The sequence below is a fragment of the Monopterus albus genome, unplaced genomic scaffold (assembly GCF_001952655.1).
Source record: "Monopterus albus unplaced genomic scaffold, M_albus_1.0 scaffold277.1, whole genome shotgun sequence".
NCBI classification, from domain to species: Eukaryota; Metazoa; Chordata; class Actinopteri; order Synbranchiformes; family Synbranchidae; genus Monopterus; species Monopterus albus.
In genome coordinates this window covers 154,086-175,326 of record NW_018128157.1, presented here as the reverse complement: position 1 = coordinate 175,326, position 21,241 = coordinate 154,086, and the positions used below count along the sequence as shown (strand labels likewise).

Here is a 21,241-nt window from a genome sequence, read left to right as displayed (position 1 = left end):
GCGGCTCTCCTCCTCCCATGGGCTGCCTGCCGAAGCCGCTGTCGACCGTGGCATCTGATCAGACAGAAACACACACACAAGGTGAGAACATGTTTTATTTTTTGGTAACGTCACTTTATTTCTATGTGGCAGAAACGAGCTGCAGATGCTGTCTGATGCGACGTGTTACCTGTCAAACAGGTATTTAAAGCTGTAAAGCGTGGACACTGCCAGTGGCTTATGGCTGAGCAGTGTCCACACCAGCTGCTCTGGGACAACACTCAGGCTGCAGCTGTGTCCAGCTGTCCTCCTACCAGCAGCTGTGGCCGTAGTTAAGAGAAGAAGTCGGACTCGCAGCTGAGTTTATGCTGAAGCTAAATGCACTTTGTTGGGTGATGACGGTTCAACAACTTGAGCTTAGTGTTTACCACGACTAAACCCTTGTGTGTGTGCGTGTTACCTGTGCTGTGTTTGTCGTCCTGCCGCTCGGTGTTCCTCAGCAGTCGCACTCCCTCCGACAGACCCAGAGACTGGAGCGCCTCGACCAGACCTTCGACCGGTCCTCCACCCAGCTGCACACACAGTTCACGTTCATAGGTAAGTATTGTACTTTATGTACTTCACTTGAGTATTTCCACGTCCTGCTGCTTCATCCTGTGACTCCATGTCAGAGACAAACCGTGTACTTTTTACTACACTACATGTACCTGATACCTTCAGGTCCAGAATCAGATGAATCAAACCAAACCCAGTAGAACCATCAGACTCTATTGATCCCAGTAGGAAATCCACCAGCTACCCAGCAGGATGGAAAGTACTTCCCAGTATAAGTATATAAGGTAGTTACCATCAGCTCCACCTTTAGCAGCTGCAGCATTAAAGTGATGGACACAGTATCATAATAATAATAATAATAGTAAACTGCAGTATTAGTATTAAATGCACTAGTTAGTTTCCACCCGTTTTACAGCTGCGGACAGCTGTTATCACTACATGCCCAGATGCTGCAGCTGTTTTCACGTCACGCTCTCTGTGGATTGGTTACCTTGTAGTACTGCAGCAGGTGGTGGCAGGGCGTAGCGCTGTCCTGGTACAGGTGAGTCAGCGTCATCATACCCAACTTCTCTGCCAGCTTCCTCCAGGGGACGTCTCCGACACTCAGCACCTCCACCAGCCGCGTCAGAGTGTCCTCGTCCAGTCCCGAGCCCTCCGCCTCTGCAATGTCCACACAGTGGGTTTGGACAGTAGAACTCAGCCAGATGTCTCTGCTCACCAGACTGATCACAAGTCTGCTGCTAAATATGTGACTCGAAGGACACAGCCAGTGATTCTGTGCATTTGTGTTCCTGCACACAACCAACGTCCAGAGACCAGCAGCATCAGTGAGCATGGTGTCCTCACCGTGATGCGAGTCCAGACCCTGGACTCTCACACACCACCGTGTCTACTGTTAAACCCCCCAGTGAGACCAGCTGCACTGGGGGCAGGTTTCCAGCAAAGGGCGTCACTGTGCACAGCCGTTGGTCTCTGCTGCGTGCACGCTGCCCAGAACATGCTGGGACACAAACCGACACAATCACTGGCCTTATCCTCTAAACATGAAAACCAGGCTGGGCTTCAGCGTTTCCTTTCTACTTGGCTTCACTCTGAACTGTCTGTGGCTTTAAATTCATGTCAGAGGAAGTTTAACTCATTGCGCTGTGATACTTGGCTGTTGACCTCTGACCTCCACACTGTGCACATCAAGTTTGTGTCTGCCTCAGCTGCAGAACGAGGACACACGAACCTTCACTGCTGCTCGGCTTCATCTTCTTGCTGCTGTGACGGCTCGACTTCGGACTCTGCCTGGAGTTCAACAGGTTCCTCACCTGAGGAGACGAGGGGAGTTTTCTCAAGATGTTTTAGGAAAAAGCATCAGACTGGTCAGAAAACAACGGTTATTCTCAAACACTGATTGTTGAGGAGTCTGGTTCAGGTGTTTTCTGTGGAAACACTAAAACCAAGGTGGAACTCGTTACCTTTTGGCATTTGGCGAGGTCCAGAGGGGTATGTCCTGCACGTCTCTTGCGAGGGTTGACGTCCTGGGAGGGGGTGACAGCCTCCTCCTCTCTCACTGGCTCATCTCCGTCCTGCTCTTCATCTGAAGAGGAGCTGAAGAAGAGCGGCTCATCGTTCTCTATGTTCTTGTCAGCACCTGAAACACAGGTTTAGTCGCTCAGCTGGGGTTTTAAACGCTCCGCTCTCCTCCTGCTTCACCATCAGCTAATTACAGATGCAGAGACGTGTTCGCTGGGTCACAAAAGGCTTTTCTGTTTCACGCTTTTAAAGGCCGGTCGCAACTTTCTCCCTGCATCAGCACCGACGTGATGAGACATGTCGGTCCGTTTCTGAGAGAGAGCCTGAGCTCCGCCAGCAGCCGCAGCCACAGCTGGGTGAATAAACGCCCGACGGTGGGATGGTGCAGTGTGGCCTCTGCAGACTAGAGACTTTGCATTAGGTCGGCACCTGGCTACATACAGGTTGCTCATTTAGTAGGCGAGTACTAGTCTCGTGGGTTCGACACAGTAACACTACTGTTACCTGCTCAGTGCTGACCTGTACTAAAGCCTAATGTGCTCAGGCCACACTGCACGTCCCGCCATGTGGTGTTTGATCACCCAGCCCCCAGCTCCTAACAGCCAGCCACGGCTACAGGCGCCCACCCACAGGATGTTTGTGGCGGGTGGCTGCTGCTGGAGCTCGACCGGCCTCCGATGGAGGCCAGAACTAGATGAGTACAAACATTTCTTGTTCAGTCTGCAGAGGAACGTGTTGAGAACACGTTCATTCCATGTTGACCAAGGTTCTCTCCCTGACTAAACGAGCGGAAGGCTGGCGCCTCAGACTGAACAGCAGTACAACGAGCTCAGTGCTCACTCGGTGTTTCAGTGTCTTACCTGCTGCAACGAGCATGGAGCAGAACGTCGGGGAGCCCAGACTGGCAGCCAGGTGGAGCGGTGTGTTTCCTCCAAACGTGCAGGTGTTCACGTCAGCCTTCAGCTGCACAGCACAAACAGAGAGCCGCTTACTAACCAAGGAATCATTAGAGCAGACTGGATCCCAGCTATGAGCCACATGCAACAAGAAATCTCTGACTTGAGGCGAACAGTCACGTACGTTAGATCTGCTCTCACCAGAAAACACTGAAGTCGTGTTCACGTTTCACTGGTGCACTGTGGTAATCACTACTGACATTAACGTGAGCAGCATCGATTACAACAAGGTCCTATTTCAGAAACCATTAAAGCTGGTGGAGTAAACAACGTACACCCAGTGGTCAGTTTATTAGGAACCCCTGTGCCAGACCAAGTTGGCCTGACCCGACAGTCCTGCAGTTGGTCACCTGCTGACATTTCAGCAGCACACCTGTGTGTGTGTGTGTGTGTGGACGTGTTTTTCCTGCTATGTGGGGACTTCTTCCTGACTCCATACCAACTCATGAGGACCCATTTCATGGTGGGGACCTAAGTTGAGGTCCCCATGGGCAGGAAATTGAATTTTAGGGTGGCAACATGGTTTAGGGTTAGGTTAAGGTTAGGGTCAGGGTTAGGCAAGTAGTGGTTCTGGTTAAGGTTAGTCTACAGGAAATGAATGTAAGTCAATGTAAAGTCCCTATGGACTACGAAACAAACTGTGTGTGTGTGTGTGTTACCTCTGTGATGAGCATGCAGGCCACCTTGAACAGGTCTTCTCTGACAGCCAGGTGGAGGGCAGTGTTCCCACTCTTCTGCTCAGGTGCGTTGATCTTGGCTCCAGCCTCCACCAGCTGACGGAGGCAGCGCTCGCCGTCCCTCCTCACCGCCAGGTGCAGAGGGTGGAGTCCTGACGCGCACACACACACACACACACGTGAAACATTAACTGTTTGGCCTGAAGTGGCCTCGTGAAACAACAGTGGCCGTAGCCCGTGTTAATATCTCTGTAGACGGTGGAAACTAAGTAACTTTACTTGAGGAATCTAGTTTAGCTGAGTATTTTCATTTTCTCTTACTTCATACTTTGACTTCACTACATTTTAACTTCAGTTACTAGTTACTTTTCAGAACCAAATTAACACAAAAGATACAGGATAAGACCGCATTGATCTGATCTAAATACGACGTGCACAGTAATGCATCAGTCATTATAGTACAACACCACGATATACAGGAATGTGCCATTCTGCATAAGGAGTACTTTTAGTACTTTGATGCTAATAACAGTTTGAAGTTTTACTTTATTTAACAGTATGTTTACACTGTTGTACTGCTACTTTGACTTCAGCAGAGGACCCGAGTACGTCTTCCACCGCTGTCTGTAGGTGCAGACTGCAGCAGCTGTGCTCGTCTGCTGAGGCAGAGAAGCAGCCGATGTACCATGTGAGGGGCACGCTGGTCCTGGAGCAGTTATTTGATCATAAGTAGATTTAGACCTAATTTCTGTCCATGTTCAGGTTTGACTGGTTTGTTCTGTGACAGATCCCTAATCAGCCATCCGGGGTTTTCCAGCTCGTCACAAACTGTGCAGCTGGACTGACAGAAGAAGTTTCAACACTTTTTATTTCCTATTTTAGATTCAAACCTGTGAGAATGGCTCCAGATTTTTTTTACTCTAACTCAGTGAATGGGTTTGTCTGTAAAATGTCAGAACATGATCAAATCTATAAGTGTCTCTTTTTTGGTCCAAAACCCAGATATATTTTGTCATGTGGGACAAAAAAGCATAAGATCCTGACATTTAAGGAAATATTTGAATAAAACTATTAAACTATCAGTTCATTTTCTGCTGCAGCTCTACACTCAGCCAGTTTATTAGGTACACCTACACTTCAATGCAACACTTCCACCTTAACATCTGTGGTTATGAAGCTCAGAATGTCTCAGGTTTTGGTGAAACTGTCAAATGTATAAACGCAATTCCACGTTTATTATTGAGGCCACAGTTAAAGGTGGTGCTGTACTGGGCTACATTATATTCAGATGTGTTCCTAATATTCTGACCCTCTCATGTATGTAGCTGGGGAGGACAAAACTATAGAGACAGATGTTAAGGCAGAGGTGTTGCATTGTACAGGCGTACCAAATAAAGTGGCCGGTGAGTGTTGATCAGTAACTGGATTCTCTCTCACGGTATCGAATACACATTTTACGAACGTTGATCTGAGGAACCAGCAAGGCTCCGTGGTGACAGAAGCTTAATGTCAAAGGTTTTATGATTAATATGAAAATTAACTCATTGACCTCAAGTGTTTAGAGAAACCGTGATGCTAACGAGGTCCATTATTATTAACAGGCTAATGAAGAAGGCATGTAGTAACTGCGATTTTAGGGGGTCGTTCTCTCACCGTGGTAGTCGGGCGTGTTGACCAGGTGGGCGTGGTGTTCTCCCAGGTGAGCCAGCAGGGGGCGGAGTGTGGCATTGTCTCCGGCCAGTGCTGCCAGGTGGAGGGGGCTGCGACCATCTTTGTCCAGCAGACTGGGGTCGGCTCCTGCCCTCACCAACACCTCCACCACCTTTGCCTGTCGGGTGATGACCGCCAGGTGGAGAGGAGTCTGTATCGCCCAAAAGAGGGGGAGGAGTTAGTGGTCAGGTGATGGTTGGTTCTGTACAAGGTAGGTTAGTTACCAATGACTTGTGGTACATTGGTCAAGGAAACAGCTGTGTGTAGTTACCTGTCAGAGGTAGTTGTTTCTATTGTGGTGACTTAGATGGGTTAGTTAATTAGCTACCTACCATAGGTGGCGAGTTGTGTTAATCTGAATTAACTAGGACAGAACATTGTACTGACGAGGGTCAGCTGGGTTAGCATGAAACTGGCTACGTGTCGGGGGGTAGTCAACTGTTGAGATGACTTGGATTAGCTACGGTAGGTTATCATACAGAGAGACAAGTTAGCCAGGTGTTGGCTTCCTGTTAATTAGCTGTGTTCATTTGGGTTGGTGAGGAGACAGCTGATCTTATTATTAGATGAGTTAGCTGACTTCTGGAGATCATAAGCAAGGTGATCTGGGTTAGTAGATAAGGTCAGGGTAAGAGGCAGGTACCTGTTGGAGGTGGTTGGCTGTGTTGAGGATGTTTTGCTGCTGGCTGCTGAGCAGCGTGTGGATCAGCTGCTGGATCACACCTGTCTGCTGATGGATGATGGCCAGGTGTAAAGGTCTGTGAGAAAACCAAATCCACACCACCAGACACATTTTTCACTAAACTGAAAAGGCGAGTTTAATTCAGATTCGAGCAGGTGTGTCTCTGGATGGCTGTGCGCTACATTAGCCGGTTTCATGGAGAACAAAGTGACGACAGTTACTCACGTGTCTCCGTTGCTGTCCTGGACCCCACAAAGGTGTCTCTGGATGGCCAGAAGGACCCGGGCATCGCCGGTGCTGCAGTACTGCAGCAGGGCAGCGGTGGTCTGCTTGGCGCTGTGAGAGGCTCTGTTGTGCAGGGCTGCAGCTGGAAACGCAGGAGTTTAATGACGTTGTAAACAAACACCATCACATCATCGGCAAAGAGAACGTGAACTTCCAGAACATCGGTTTGGTTTTTGAGTCCTACCGATCTGAAAGAGCTGCTGTTGTAGTGGTGATCCAGTCTGTCCTCTAGTCGGTCTGTCTGTCTGCTGCTGGCTAACATCTGTTTGAGGGGTGGAGCCTGGCATCTGAGTCCCTCCTCCTCCTCCGAAGCCTGTGAAGCCTCCGGTGAAGAAACCTCCTCCTGTTCCTCCTCCGGCTCCATTCATATGCTGGTTGAACTGGAACCCTGCAGATGAATGGAAGTTGGTTTTTCTCAAATACGTTCCTCCAGTAGGTTTTGCCTGTAATATCTAACGATCAAAGAATGATTCCTCACTGATCGAGCATGAGATCAGGCAGTTAACACGTGATCCCAGGCAGCAGAAACATTTCAAAACGGGCAAATCATTTTCAGTTGATACACAACAGCTAAAGCAACTTTCTAATAACGAGTCTGACGTCTGCAGTTCACCCAACCAACGGGTTCGACCTGCTGTTTATCCCATGTGTTATCACACACATGTATCTTTCCTGTCTTGTGAAAACCAAAACAACCTTTCCTCCCTTCCATCTTTGCCACGATGCATATTTCAGATAATCCACCTGTTTATGTAGATTTAAGCAGCACCAACCTGTGGACCTGTGAAGGAAAGTTGATTTTTGAGATTATGCAAAAGGGTCAAGGTCCCCCCCCCCCCCCCCTTTCTGGGGTGTCGGGCAGTGACGCGTTTGAAGACGAACGAGTCTCACTGGACATTAACAGTCTTTTGGAACAGAATTATACAAAACACTAGAATGTGCTTCCATGTGACTGTGTTCATCGCCACCAGCGATGAACACCAGTTCCTGTACACAGCACTCTGCGCTGCATCCCCACTGCTAAAGCTTTCATACACTGTAAACCATCATTACCTCCTCCTCCTCCTCCTCCTCCTCCAAATCCCCCAGCTCCTCCTCCCCTTCCTCCTCTCCAGGGTTCATAGTGAGGCAGTGGCTTCTGTTTCTTCCTCAGCACTTCCTCTTTGTCTGAGCAAGAGCAAAAGATGACAAGATGATGAAATGCGGAGGGGAAACAAAGAAAAGGTAGAAAAGAAGTGGGAAGACGCAAAGCTGTTTGAGACGGAAAACGTGTTATTGTCTTCGCCTGAACTTTTTTGATCCTGCTGCATAACAAGCATGTGAGTGAGTAGGTAGGTGAGGACTGAAAGTCGGTGCATGCAACCTTTCCCACTGAGGGGAACCCCAAATCTGTGAACTTGAGCCACAAACATCCTCCTGTCAGTCATCCCGGGGATTTACAAGCAGCAAACTGTTTGTTCCATGTGTTAATGCCGTGTTGTTTCCAGGGTGGAGGCTGACCTTGGACCTGTGGTATGTAGGTGAACTGTTTTGGGTCGCTGCTATCGCCAGCCTTCTTCCTCTTGAGCTGCAGGAAGACTGTGACCGGTCGCTCGATCTCTGTGCTGTGATAGGGTGGCGTTTTGAACACGATGGCATACTGAGGAGAGAAGAAACTGTGACAGTCTGACATGCGTAAACCTGGGACTGAACATTGTAAACCCGTTCTACTGACCAGGGTTCATCTTAGATAACAGATATTAGTCTTCTCAGCCCCATCGCCCTAAATTATCTTCAGTTCTAACCATGTCTGATGTTCGCCGATTGTTACTATGTGACCTGCGTATTCAACTTGCAGCTGAAAGCTCCAGAAGAATCTATGGAATGAACCTTTAGTTCATTTTGTCAAACTTCCAACTTCCATGGACAGTAACTGACTTTCAGTCTTTCAACTCAAGCCGAAGGTGGATTACACTGTGATTAAGTCATTTGCATGCTCACATTTCTAATTCTTGCTCTCATGTTATGGCATGTGTTGTAAAGTGAGCAGTGAAATATATGAATGAACTGTGAAACTTGATTTTGTTTTTTTAAATATGCAAAACCATGCACAGACTTTGGCCAGTGGCCTGTTGGAGTGTTGGAGACGTCTGATGAGATCATTTCTGACTCATAGTCGCAGTACTTGTAAAAGTCCTTACACTTGAATTACAAACACAAACAGGAGGTTTCATGAGTTTGAGCTGATGCACAGCAACAACAATCTGAATCCAGTGTTTTGACTGGCAGACAGAAAACATGTCACTTTCATTGCAGCTCTGGAGGCACTGCTGTCAGCGATGCAGATGCTGTGTTTGCATCGTTTTGTCTGTGTGAAGCTGTATGGGACAAAACAATCCTGCAAGCTGTGATGAACATGAGCACGATGGGGTGGTGATCTAGTGTGTCGCTGTGTGCAGCACAGTGGAGGAATTCCCCGTTCAGCTGCTTGTTGTGGTTTTCAACTGCACCTGTTTGTGAACGTCGGTGGGTGAGAAGTCGCCAAACGCCTCCCAGCCTCCCTCGTCATCCTCCTCATAAAAACGGATCTCAATGTCATCTGTAATGTGCAGCACAGAGGCATGATGGGAGATTTATCCAGTTTAATACAACAATAATTACAAGAAAGACAAATACAGCTAGTGACAGCAGCGGTAACACGGTGTGAATCCCAACAAGAGTTAGGACAACCTGCGTTAGGTCACATCTTACAGGTGTGCACAGCTGGAACCTCTTCATTATAAAACAAAATCACTGTGTCACATCACTGGCGGTGTTTCAGGACCCAGATCCACGAAAAGAGAGCACAGCTCCAAACCACCCATGCATTCTAAAAGAGACCTTCCCAAACTACCAGAGGACGCAGTGATGACGTTCTCACCTTTCTGAACTTTGTCACACAGAAGGAAGATCTCATCTCCTCCGAGCACCGAGCCGCACGTCTTATCCATCCGAGAGATTTTCAGGTTGGAGGCGTTCGGTGACTCTGCAGGTGAAAGAAAAAATAAATCAGGGTTACCGACAGTCAGAGATTAAGAATCCTTCAGCGTGGTTCAGCTGAGACCGGACCAAGTCCTGAACCTCCTCGCATTAAACCAGACTGATGATGATTGGAAATGTGCACAGGTGGTGGCTGCTTTAAGGAACAGCCAATCAGGTGAGGAGACAATGGCTTGCGCAGTCGTGTTGCGCAGGTTTCTGCTCACTCAGCAAATTAATTTAGAGTTTTCTGAGCGTTCTGTGGGAGATTCTGGTCTTTGGATGTTGTGGCTCTTTCTGGTTTCAGAAAGTCATTAGCTCAGTCACAAAGACCAAAAAGCCTTGAGACCTCTGTATTTTACTCCAACTTGCACCCACAGTCATAGTAAAAGCAGGGATTTGAGCCAGAGTGTTGAGAAGCTTCGTGTGACGCGAGGGCGTGTGCACTCACTGCTGTCGTAGATGGGGTTGGAGATGACCGGTTTCAGTGCTCGGGTGAAGCCTCCGTTGCTGTCCTGCAGGTAGGCGGTGAACTTCAGCCTGACGATGTTCAGGTCCATCACCTTGCCCAGCTCCTTGGCCTCCTTCAGACAAGCGCTCAGCTCTGCGTCTAAAGGGCGACACACAGCAGACACGCGAAGCCTCGTCACACAGCCGCAAACCTGTTGGACTTCACGCCTGACTCTGTCTTCTGATGAAAGCTTCCAGTATTTCACATGCAGCTTCTGGTGCCGATTGTGACTTTACAAACTATTAAAATGAGAGTTTGGGTTCTTTTGTTTTAAGGGACCGGTTCAGGATTTTAGTGGGTTTTAAAACAATATTGATGGACCCATATGCACAAGTGAGAATCAAATGAGGCTTCAGCTGTTGCACCAAGCTAATTCCAAAGCTACAGTTGATCCAAGGCAAATTTCCCTCCGTGTCCCAGGATAGTCATTCTCCCCCGAGCTGCGGTGGAGGGATACGCTGTGGTCTGTGCTACTGTCCTGGGAGACAAAGGGAAATTTGTCTTCAGTGATCTCAGGTGTTCTCACCCATCAGGTTGGTGTGAGGTCCTTTCTGCCTCTTCTTCTCCTCAGCCAGTCGTCTGCAGAGAATATCGACAACACCTTTCTTGGTCACGTGCAGGATCCCCAGGTTACTGAACCTGCAGGAAGTGACATCATCAGACTATTTTGTTACTGACATTTACACCGATTACATCGATAACATATAAACAAGAATTACACATTGTTTGAGCCACATATTTGTGCACAAATACGCAGTTCTGCTTCATTGTTCCTTAGTTGCTCACATATATATTTGTTCTCGATTCAAAAATATTATTTTTAAAAGCCTGTATAGTTTTTGTAATTATTTACACATTTAAATGTACGTTATTAAAAACAAGTCCTTGACTCGATATGTTGTTCACATCCTCAACTTGTTTGCTTTATCAGCACATTTTCTAGTTTTCATTATTAAATATTTACTCAAACATTCTCCTCTACTTAAAGTTTTTAATGAACTATTTATTTACAAATTCTTTAACAGTTATTAGGTTCAGTCTGTCCAGTGTACTTTACTGTAAACTCTTGTCTGTTCCTTCTCACGTTTCATAGTTTTAGCAGTTAGGTCAGCCTGCTCGCTGCTGACTCACTTTGTTGATGCATCTGATTTAGTTTCATATTTGTTGTTGCAGCCTTCTGCATTTACAGACTGAGCTTTTAATTCCACTGCTGTGAACTCCCTTCTCCATGGGTTCTTTTGTTTGGTTTTCACCCGATAGAAAAGATTAGTGTTTACTGGAGGTTGAAAGAGGAACGTCTGACTTCCTCTTTGGGGTTTTTCCTCCGTCATCCCGCTGCTCATCAGAAACGCAGCAGCTGATGAGGAAGGAAACCCTCCCTGACTCCCCTCACTTTTTGCTGTGTATCTGAGGATTTCCAGTGGGTTCTGTTGCGCCAAGTATCACAAGCGGTTAAGTGTAGTCTTGCTTATTTTGGATGTCCATGGACGAAGATGTACAGACTGCTCAGTGAAAGTGCCACGTTTCCTACTGTACTACAACCTGGTGTCACACAACTCATACATGAATACAACAGCAAAACCCAACTCTGCTCTTTTTAACAATGCTGCAGTAATGATCAATCTGCTGACATTTAAACATGTTTGCTTAATGTAGGATTATTGCACAAGGCCATTCACAACCTTTGACAGATTTGTGACAGTAGCACTCAGCCTCCTCCAGAGGGCGCTGTTGCATTTTCACAATGTGTACGGAGGTCAGTCCTCCTAAAAACTTTAGATTTAGACTGAAAACGTGGTCGAAGGACATCCAGAAGGGCAGTCACAGAGCGTTAAAGGATGCAGCTGCTGATTTTGTAGGTTTCTGTTGTTTGGCACAAACATCCAGAGAGAGTTGGCTCCAACACGTTCTGCACAGCGAGAAGCTGGCGGAGCAGTGTGATGGAGACAGATGGCCTGCCGTGTTCCCTGAGGAGGAAACCTGCCCCCCCATGCAGCGTTGTGGCTCACTGGGGGGGTTAATGGCTAGTGGACAACAGTGGAGGTCTACGGCCCAGAACGATGAGCTGGACCAGGGTCTGGACTCACACACATCACAGTGAGGACACCATGTTTACTGGGGCTGCTGGTCTCTGGACGGGGTTGGTGGGGAATGACAGGCAGACAAACTCACTGGCTGCATCCTTTAAGGTTCAGGTCGGAAACGGCTGAGGAGTTTGTTTTGGGCTGGTGTTTTTCTTTATTCTATTGTTTTTAGATGTTGTGTTGTGTTTTGTGTTATTTAGAGTGGCGGGTTGTCTGTTGCCTGTGGCCCTCTACAGATTAAAACTACCTGGTAAAACCAATGCACATTTAACGCAGCTGTCCCTGTTACACAGTCAACACATAGCATGCATCGATAGGATTGGATACTGACGAGGCGGTCAGGTCGTTGGGGCCGACATCGAGCGTGCAGGTGCCCTTCTCGGTGCAGTGACGTCCCACCAGACTGTGGGCGTGGACACGAGGAGGATCGTTGTGGGTCACCAGCTGCACCTCCACCCGGGCGTGGCCCACGTAGTTACTGATCTGAGACAGAGACCAGGTTCACATCATGTACAGCAGCAGTGAGTCTGGTTTTTTTAGCTTTCTGTTTTTCTATTTAAACATTTTATAAAGAACAAGTTTGTTATATGGTGCAAATTTTATTATATAAAAAATTAAAAACAAACAGATTTTACCATATTTTCTAGTTTACATTCAAAAATATTTCATAAAACAAAAATACTGTCCGTTCATTATTTTATGACGTAAAAACAAAGTAAATGAATCTTTGACTTGATTAGTTCTTAGACCAATGTTTATAAATAAACAGGCGATGCCTTCCTGATCACATGACTGGTCAGAGAAGGAACAGCCCATCAGAGAGAGTTCGACTGGACATCCGCCATCGTGTACATTCCTTTAAAACATTTATTCAATGGGATGAGGTTGTCGACACGCTGCTGTTCGCATTACCCACCTTCACAGTCGGGTAGGTCCTCCGGTTCTTCTCACTGGAGGCCCCCGGGAGCCCGCCGTGGGATGGACCCTCACACTCATAACGGAAACGAAAGCCCCTCTGGGAAGACAGACACACTGTTCACTGTGCAGTCGACAACACCTCACACAAATGTTTTTATTTTGAGGATCCATTATAAATGATCCTGGCTGCAGATTCTGTTTCTCCTACAGGCTGAGCCGCATCGCTGGCTCACGCTGGCCTGAGACGCCATCCTGAGCTTCTCACAGTCATATTCATATCATTTCATGTCTCACATATTGTTGTAAATGAATTGTTATGCTTCTTCTCTGTGTGGACTGTAATTCAGAGACCTACATTTTCTACTTTTGACCGACCATCAGCAACAATAATCGATCAGTCAGTCAAGAACCCTGCCCGTTGTTTGGCTACAGCTTCGTTCCTCTGTTTAACACCTTCGATCTCCAGGAGCCTGTCAGACAGAACAGGACACCTGAAGACTTGAACTGTTTTAATGGAGCTTTCTTTTTCTTCTGCCAATGTGAACCTACTGCCCGTGTTCAGTGTTGACTGCGGTTGCATCTTCCTCTGTCGGTCCCTGCTAACACCGTCAGCCTGTGTTTTGTCCTCAGGGTAACACAACACACCCACAGTTTGTGTATGTACCTCTAGTGATTGCATAAACCTGGTTCTTCATGTCCCTTCAGACCAGAACTGATTTACATGCCAAGGACGTCACTGGGGTCATGTGACAGCAGAAACTCCCTGACTTCCTGTTCGATATGACTGATGGGAAAACCCTGGATCACAGGAGTGACAGTTACAGTAACATGTGGATCAGCCTGCAGCGGGGAATCACCGCTGAGACAAACGGGCCCTCTCTTTCTAAAATAGCTCCAGGGAGACAGGGTTTGCTTTCATGCCACAAACACCTTTACAACACAACCGCCACAGCTCATCCTGGATGGTACATTACAGTCTGGGACATGAAAATTAACAATAAATGCACTCAATTTTTCTAAACAACTGCTTCTTCCCCACAACTTCACAGGAATATCTACTGATTGTGTTGCTTTTAGCCCAAAACCTGTTTGTACTGTAACGATGCAAACTCGGTGCTGACAGTGTAAACATCAGGTCTCACCTGTTTGGGCTCCTCAATGATTTGAATGTAGGGACCATGAGCTGAAACACAAGTCAGAGTTTAGTTAGTAACCTGCACAGAAACTGTTGCTACACATGCCTAAGATTCAGCAGCCACAGCCACTGATGGTTTCTAAACGTCACCGGCCAATTTCCCCCTTCCCGCCGACCCGGCCACTTTCACTCTTCCTGCAGCCATAGGACTTTTTACGTGTAGTCAAAGGTAGAAGGAGGTGGTTTCCCCGTGAGTAAGAGTTGGAACAGCAGCAGTGGCTTCCAGGTGCTGCTCATTCACACTGTGGACAGACGAGCTCTCTGTTTCTTGTAACAGGAATATCAGAACATTTACGCTGGGCTTTGCTGACGGGTCCTAGGAAACAATGGTCTCATTTGTCTTGTTCTCGTAAAAGGGTGTAAAATGTCTAAGTTCTTGTTTCCAGATATGAATAAAAGGTTGTTGAGAAGTTACGTCAAGGACGTATCAGGGCGCCCCCGTCGTTCAGGGGTTCAGACAGCGACCTGGAACTTCAACGTCTGTGGGTCGAGTCCGGCTGTGAACCCCTAACTATCCTCCAAAATACCACACAAAGGTTCCAGCTACCAGGACACGGTTTGGTTTGGAAAGGTCCAAAACACGTTCTAGAAAAACTGTACAGATAAGTTCATGAGTTTTGCAGACTTGCAGTACTGGCAGGAGGTTTTAAAGTGTCTTAGTGCTCAGTTACAGGAGCAAGCAACTATGTCCAGGTCCTCGTGGTTCATCAGGTTCCTGTTTCCAGGTACAAACAGGAGCTGATTTATCATCTGCCACTGAAACACTGTATTTCTGTGTTGCTGCCCATGTAAAAGACCACTAAGGATAAAGTAAAAAGACAAAGAAGCTTCAGAGTGAACCGCCACCCATGTCAGCTTTGGTCCAGTAGAACAACTAGTGACAAATACTGCAGATGGATGAGTGGTGGGGGAGCCTTTGCTACAGAGCGCTTGTGTTGCAGTCCAGTTCTCACCACCTGAGTACCGGTGACATGGCTGCGATGCCACCCATCGGCCTACCTGTTTCTGGTATGTAGGGCTCCGTCTTGATGTCCACTGGAGGAATGTAGTCGTAAGGCATCAAGTTCAGCTGCAGCTGAAGAAGAAGAACCGAGAAGACATTTTTAATACTTAGACCTGGAACAGAACCTTTCAGTTTGTGGACCTGAAGAACATTAATCCAGTTGATCAATGAGCCGGTGTACTGACGATTTCCTACAGAGCCATGAAAGAACAGCTTCCTGGTGGTGAATGACTATTAATGTCACATCTCAGGTGTCAGGTATCGCAGTGATGAATGGATCGGTCCGTCTGATGAAGAACCACTCCAGTATAAACCTCCAGACATGACCTGCTCCCGCATCTCTTCCTATGTAAACCTTAATGCCTTTGGCTGTGGACCAGTGGATGTGTTTAACATCTGACAATAAAAATAGCAGCTGCAGCCCTTTTCACACTATTAGTCACATGTACACTTTTTTTCTTAGTAGATTTTTGCATCTGCATACAAGACTGTAATTATCTGTGATGGAAAAGGAAACTGGGCTGAAGCAAAGGTCAAAAAGATTCAGAGCTTGTGATGTGACGTTCATTTAAATGTGGTTTCAAAGGATTTTTAATTAAGGGAATCTGTTGCCTTGAGCTGAACGCAAGACTCTTTTAAACACAACTCCTCTGTTTTCACCTTCTCGGGTTCGTTAGCTGTTGCTGCTACAGGCAGGTCTCCACTCCTATCTGATTAAACAAAAGATAAGGTTCACCACCTCCGGCTGTGTCTCGCACTACAGAGCTGTGGGCATCCTGTGCATGAGAAATGGGAGTTTATGAACATGTAGAAGAGCTGGAGTCCTGTTTAAAGAACACATGCACCGATGATTTCATACACAAAGAAAAATATCAGACTCGAGTCTGAGTTTATGTTCGAATCAAGAAACTGAAGCTGATACTGGTGCTGCACATGCAAAATCACTGTTACTCCTCATCACTAACCCTGCAGAGCCAGAGTTTAAATGCTGAAATGGACTGAGACTGAAGGCATCCACCGCTGTGTTGAACTGACTTGATTCAGATGTTTTCTGTCTGTGTGAGAGGCTCAGGCCAAATCTACAAGTTCAGCTTTTTTGGTTTCACACTGTGTAAACTGGGCCACAGCAAAGACACTGTTCTGTAATACCCAGTTAATCTGTCTCACTGTCGGCCAGTGGCGTCGGCACTTCAGTCCGTGCCCCAGCAAACCGATCGTGAGCCTGATGCCGGTAAACACAAGCAATAATAGAAAAGAGGCCACACAGGGACACAGCGAGTTACCAGTACCAGTATGGGGCCCTCCTTAACAGCCAGGCTCAGGGCACTGGTTTTACCTCAGACTGCTGTTTTCTTACAATTCTCTTCTACGTGTTCACAGACTTGAATTTCTGCTGCAGTTTTTCCACAGGCTGGCACACGACCTCAGGCTGTAATGATCTTGAGCAGCACCTTACAAGCTCTAAATCTTACTGTCACTTATTTGAGCTCATGTTCTAAAAGCTGCCTGCCCGCACACTGTAGGTTTGGCAGTAGTTACCGATGCACAGTGATCCTCCATGAAATCGCCCCCCACATCAGACATCACAGTGATCCCTTCTGCACACGTTACTGGTTATTTCTTCAACTTAAAGACTACTGCACATGCCACAGTTTAATTAGCTTTCTCTGTTTTAAGCTGTTGAAATACAAAGTGATCGTGCATGACCCTCTGAGTTCTGTTCGCTGTAGGACTTCATTTCCTTCTTTCACCACATCACGTCATCTGACTGCCTCGTATCTCTCCTCATTTTTGGGCTGTCTTTATTTTATAACTCTGACTTTAGTTTTACTTTAGCGTTCAGGTTCAGCACAGTGCCTAACAAGGTTTTTACTTTAGTTACTGACATACATGCTTAATTACATAGTATAATTATTTATATTGTGCTTTTTTTATATCACTACTCTTTTTCACAACTAAATCCAATTTCTACCAGTTTAATGCAACAATCATTCATGTGGGTGTTGGGTAATTTTGTTCGATTGTCCACCCTCTCCTTTGTGTAACACGGTGTTGCTGTGATGAACTAATGCAAACTGATTCTGAAAAACAAAGATCTGTTCCAGACAAAGATGTTTAAAACCTGAGGATCACATGACTGAATACCTGTCCAACACCTTTCAACCATTCTTCAGTAAAAAAAAACGTCATATTTTCTATATTTTACATGTATGAACTTAATTCGATGTCTGATTCTCTGTTGATATGTTCACAGATGTTTACTTTGTTTCACAAGCTAAAAATCTCACTGACCCTTAGATCAGTCACAGTGGAGAAAATACATTCAATCACCTGATCGATCAGAAACTAATACATGTAAAAATAACTAATAAAAGGTAAGAGGGACTCACGTCATTGTCGTAGACGTTGATGAACTGAGCTTCAGTCATCCTGTAGAGCAAACACACACCAGCAGTCAGCAGATGTCAACTAGTTTACGCAGTTTAAACACACAAACACACAGGAAGCGTCTGTCTCCGTGCGCGTGTGACCTGACTCACTTTAACCCCCTGTCAACGCTGACAGCCCCGATACGCGAACAAAAGGAGGAAAACTAATAAAAATCAGCAGCAGTTTCACTTTCACAAAACAGACGAGATCAACACTGCTGCTGTCTCTCTGCGTGAGTGTTATTTGACACACACACACACACACACACACAGCTCTGTTGTCAGTCACTTCCTGGAAGTGGCTGAGCTGAGGAAAACCCCCAGAATCCCAGACCAGCGCCGGGAGGGGGCCGGGCTTCGCGCGGTGACGTCAGCACTGCCGCAGAAACCGGTCCCCTTAGGAGGGCGTGCCCGCAGAGACCCGGATCACTCCGAATAGACGTTAGCCGGTTAGCTTAGCATAGAGACTATGACTAAGTGGCCAGTCTATCCAGTAATGCCAGCTTTGAATTTGTTCCGAGGTTTCGGAGTTGAGAGTATGTTACTCCTTATCGGACCGAGCTAGCTCTGTTAGCAGGTAGCTGCATCTGGTTCTGTCGGCGAGGACGCTGGTGGTCCAGCTGCACACCGAGTACCGAGTACTTACTAATCATCTACTGCGATTGTGAACAAGCTGTGCGCCAGGACGTGGACTAAAGCGCACACGACCTGCCCAAAGCATGTAACAACGTGCTCCACACAGACCCCCGGAGCTACAGCAGAGCCAGGACGAAGTGGGAGAGAAGCGACCAGAGTAAATATCAGACTGGCTTTCACTCCCTGGCCAGAGCTAAAACAGCCCTGTCAGGGCCACTGGCTGGTAACAGCTGCTGTCCTGACGTCATCTGTAGACATCTACCACCACAACAGCGTGTCCATCTCTACCAATGTGATTCATGAAGTAACTACGTAGACTAACCCTGTCGATGTCATCCCGTCTCACAGAGATTTGCACTTTTTACCAGGTGTAAAACATCCTCCTCCATCCCCTGAATAAATAAATTCATCTCAGGCCACAAACTTTGGTCTGTCTTTGTCACCGTGCACCAAAGTGAAGTTTGCAGCCTAACAAACTCACTCAGCTGTAGCTTGTAATAAATTTCACTGCCCACTGTACATTATGTGCAATATCAGCCTATAACATGTCACCAACGTTTTGTTCCGTTACACACATTCACATGATTCTAGACTTACTGTCATTATTATTATTATTACTACAGAGGAAAAACCCAACAAATCCCCCCGAGCAGCACTTGGCAACAGGTGGGAGGAAAAACTCCTTTTAATGGAAGAAACCTCTGACAGACCCCGGCTCTTGGTGGGCGGCCTTCTGCCTCGACAGGTTGGGGTGAGTGGATAGAGGAGAGACAAAAGAAGAAAAGCAACAAGACACAACAATCAAACACTGATCAGGTCGATGTGGCTGGTGACTGCTAATCAGAAACGTACATACGTCATGTTGCCAACAATGTCTCATCCCATTACGCATTCAAACGATCTGAAAATACAAGCAGTGTTTCAGTCAAACTAAAAGAACCTGTCGTTAGTCTGAGTGTTCATCTCCCAGGTTCATAATAACAGTAAGACCCAGACATTCCTTTGTAAAGTGACCTGAGATGACCTTCATTGTGATTTGGCACTAAACAAATAAAACTGACAACTGAATTGAAATTAACAGCTTCAACTTGTAAACAGACGCACATGTACCATTGTCCAAGAGGAGGGGGAGAGTGCAACTAGTATTTACAACAGTTGGGTACAACTCAGTTACACTCAGAAACTGTAGGGGGAGACAAACTGTTGCTTTAAAAACCTGATGATTGTCAGGCACAGCTCTGAGCCCCGCACGGTTAATTTGTACATCATGTCAGTATGAGACAGTACGTCCCAGTGACGAGAAGGCTTCCGACGTTTGTCTTTTCCCAACGTCTGCATATTTTCAGACCTGCTGTTGCATCCCACACTCCAAGCTAGTGAGAACATGGACAAGCACTTCTGGTATTTTACAGTCACACTTCTCGACTAATGACTTAAAATGAAACTATTGTTAAATGAAAGTCAAGCTCAATGTGTAACAAAGAACACATGAATCCTAGAAACAACTTCTGCTCAGTAAGAAAAGGAGGCTGCAGCAGAAGTAAAGGACAAAGCGGTGTGTGAACAGCCTCCAGCAGATGAGCACAGACACAGACTGACCTGACAGTTCATGTCCAGACCTCCAGCTTCTCTTCTCTCTGGCTGTTTTCTGTCTTTCTGGTGGTTTTCAGTTTGTCACCTTCGCTTCCTGTTCCTCCTCAGCATCAGAAATAAAAGTCTGACTCAGATCTGGTCTTCAAACTTATCGCCCCGGCAGTGGGACAGCCCCCCCCAGTGGAGACAGCCAGTCACATGGCAGCAGAGACAGCCTTCATTAACATATAAACCCACAGCAGGCAGAGTCAGCGTGAGGCAGTCAGAGCAGAGAAACCCCGAGGGGGAACTTTGTGTGACCTCTGAACCCTGCAGGAATCCACAGAGGTGATTTTACTGTAGTTTCTCTGAAACAGGTCGGCTGCACATTTCTGTTCGCCTGCTCTTCTCTGACTGATGAAATGTTTCTTCAGCCTCATGTCATCCTCTGCTTCAAGCTTCACAACACAACCTAACTTCATTGGAGGCCTGTTGAACCCTGTACTGGTTCTCAGTTTTCACAGCTTCGATCACTACCTGTTCGGGTTAGATGCATACAGCCTGTACTTTTACTCCAGCAGAAATGTCAGGTATTGTACTTTATCTGAGGATTTCCATTTTATGCAACCTTGTACTTCTACTCCACTGCATCTCAGTCCTCATACTGCCCTACTTTCTCCCCCCTCCGGTCCAGTGAAAACATGCATCTCCAAATGCGGCGATTATGAACGTTTCTGATCAACTGGAATGTAAACGTTACTTTGAGGGCAGGAGAAAATTCTCCTGCATCTAAAAAGCGCTAGTCTTTTAGCTCCTGAGAAGCTGATGTTTGGAGAGCAGTGCTTCTGGCATGACAGCAGGGCAAGATACAGCAGAAAGTTCTGGCACGTTGTCACCCATTGTCCGGGTGCACAGTCAAGGACAAAACTAACTGGAAAACAAAATGTCCAGCAACACTTGCAGTGTTTTGGGCAGCTTAAAGAGAAGACGGCATGTTCGGCAGGAAGCCTTTGTCAGGGCTACAAGCATACAATACCTTGAAGAATGTGTTGCTTCGCTGCCCGTACCCTCAGAAAAACGTGCAAATGTTCACATCTGAGCCAGTACCAACGAGCTTGTCCCATTTTCCTCTACCAAGAAAGAGTTCTAGCTGACAGTGGCTGAAAACACCAAGCTCTGAAGCCTTGCGTTGGGAAATCTGACATTTAAATCTCTGCTGATGGACACTTGTGTTGGTCTTATGAGGGCACAGCTTCAAGAGTTCTTCTTAGATGTGTCCACCTGTTGCTTTTCCTCCTTCTGCCTAATTGTAAACTAGTTTTTTTTTTTTTGCTTGGTGAACTCATGGAAACTACAGTGGGCTCCCGTCTCTGTGGTCGGATATTTTATAGACAAAAACTAATCAGCAGATGAATCGGTAATGAAACAGCACTAGATGAGAACACGCAGGTTAGTGAGAGATCATTATGATCTGTTGATATAATACCACGATATTATCACTTTTACAAGTTAAAGTCTGTGCACTGAGAGA

The 21,241-nt window shown here is 46.6% G+C and overlaps 1 protein-coding gene across 1 annotated transcript in view; it reads right to left on the bottom strand.

Annotated features, from left to right (window-relative positions):
- Window positions 1–21,241, bottom strand: part of nfkb2 (nuclear factor of kappa light polypeptide gene enhancer in B-cells 2 (p49/p100)) — a 28,185-nt gene that overhangs the window by 4,110 nt on the left and 2,834 nt on the right. Inside the window, exons 3-24 of the mRNA XM_020622287.1 lie at window positions 17,464–17,503; window positions 15,070–15,145; window positions 14,018–14,058; window positions 12,874–12,972; window positions 12,289–12,440; window positions 10,400–10,512; window positions 9,814–9,972; window positions 9,265–9,369; window positions 8,855–8,943; window positions 7,866–8,004; window positions 7,419–7,532; window positions 6,550–6,753; window positions 6,306–6,447; window positions 6,042–6,156; window positions 5,342–5,549; window positions 3,671–3,840; window positions 2,916–3,018; window positions 1,998–2,173; window positions 1,766–1,847; window positions 1,025–1,194; window positions 440–551; window positions 3–54 (exon numbers count right to left, since the gene is read on the bottom strand). Coding sequence (XP_020477943.1) covers window positions 3–54; window positions 440–551; window positions 1,025–1,194; window positions 1,766–1,847; window positions 1,998–2,173; window positions 2,916–3,018; window positions 3,671–3,840; window positions 5,342–5,549; window positions 6,042–6,156; window positions 6,306–6,447; window positions 6,550–6,753; window positions 7,419–7,532; window positions 7,866–8,004; window positions 8,855–8,943; window positions 9,265–9,369; window positions 9,814–9,972; window positions 10,400–10,512; window positions 12,289–12,440; window positions 12,874–12,972; window positions 14,018–14,058; window positions 15,070–15,145; window positions 17,464–17,503 — 2,661 coding nt within the window. The remainder of the gene's footprint in view (window positions 1–2; window positions 55–439; window positions 552–1,024; window positions 1,195–1,765; window positions 1,848–1,997; window positions 2,174–2,915; window positions 3,019–3,670; window positions 3,841–5,341; window positions 5,550–6,041; window positions 6,157–6,305; window positions 6,448–6,549; window positions 6,754–7,418; window positions 7,533–7,865; window positions 8,005–8,854; window positions 8,944–9,264; window positions 9,370–9,813; window positions 9,973–10,399; window positions 10,513–12,288; window positions 12,441–12,873; window positions 12,973–14,017; window positions 14,059–15,069; window positions 15,146–17,463; window positions 17,504–21,241) is intronic.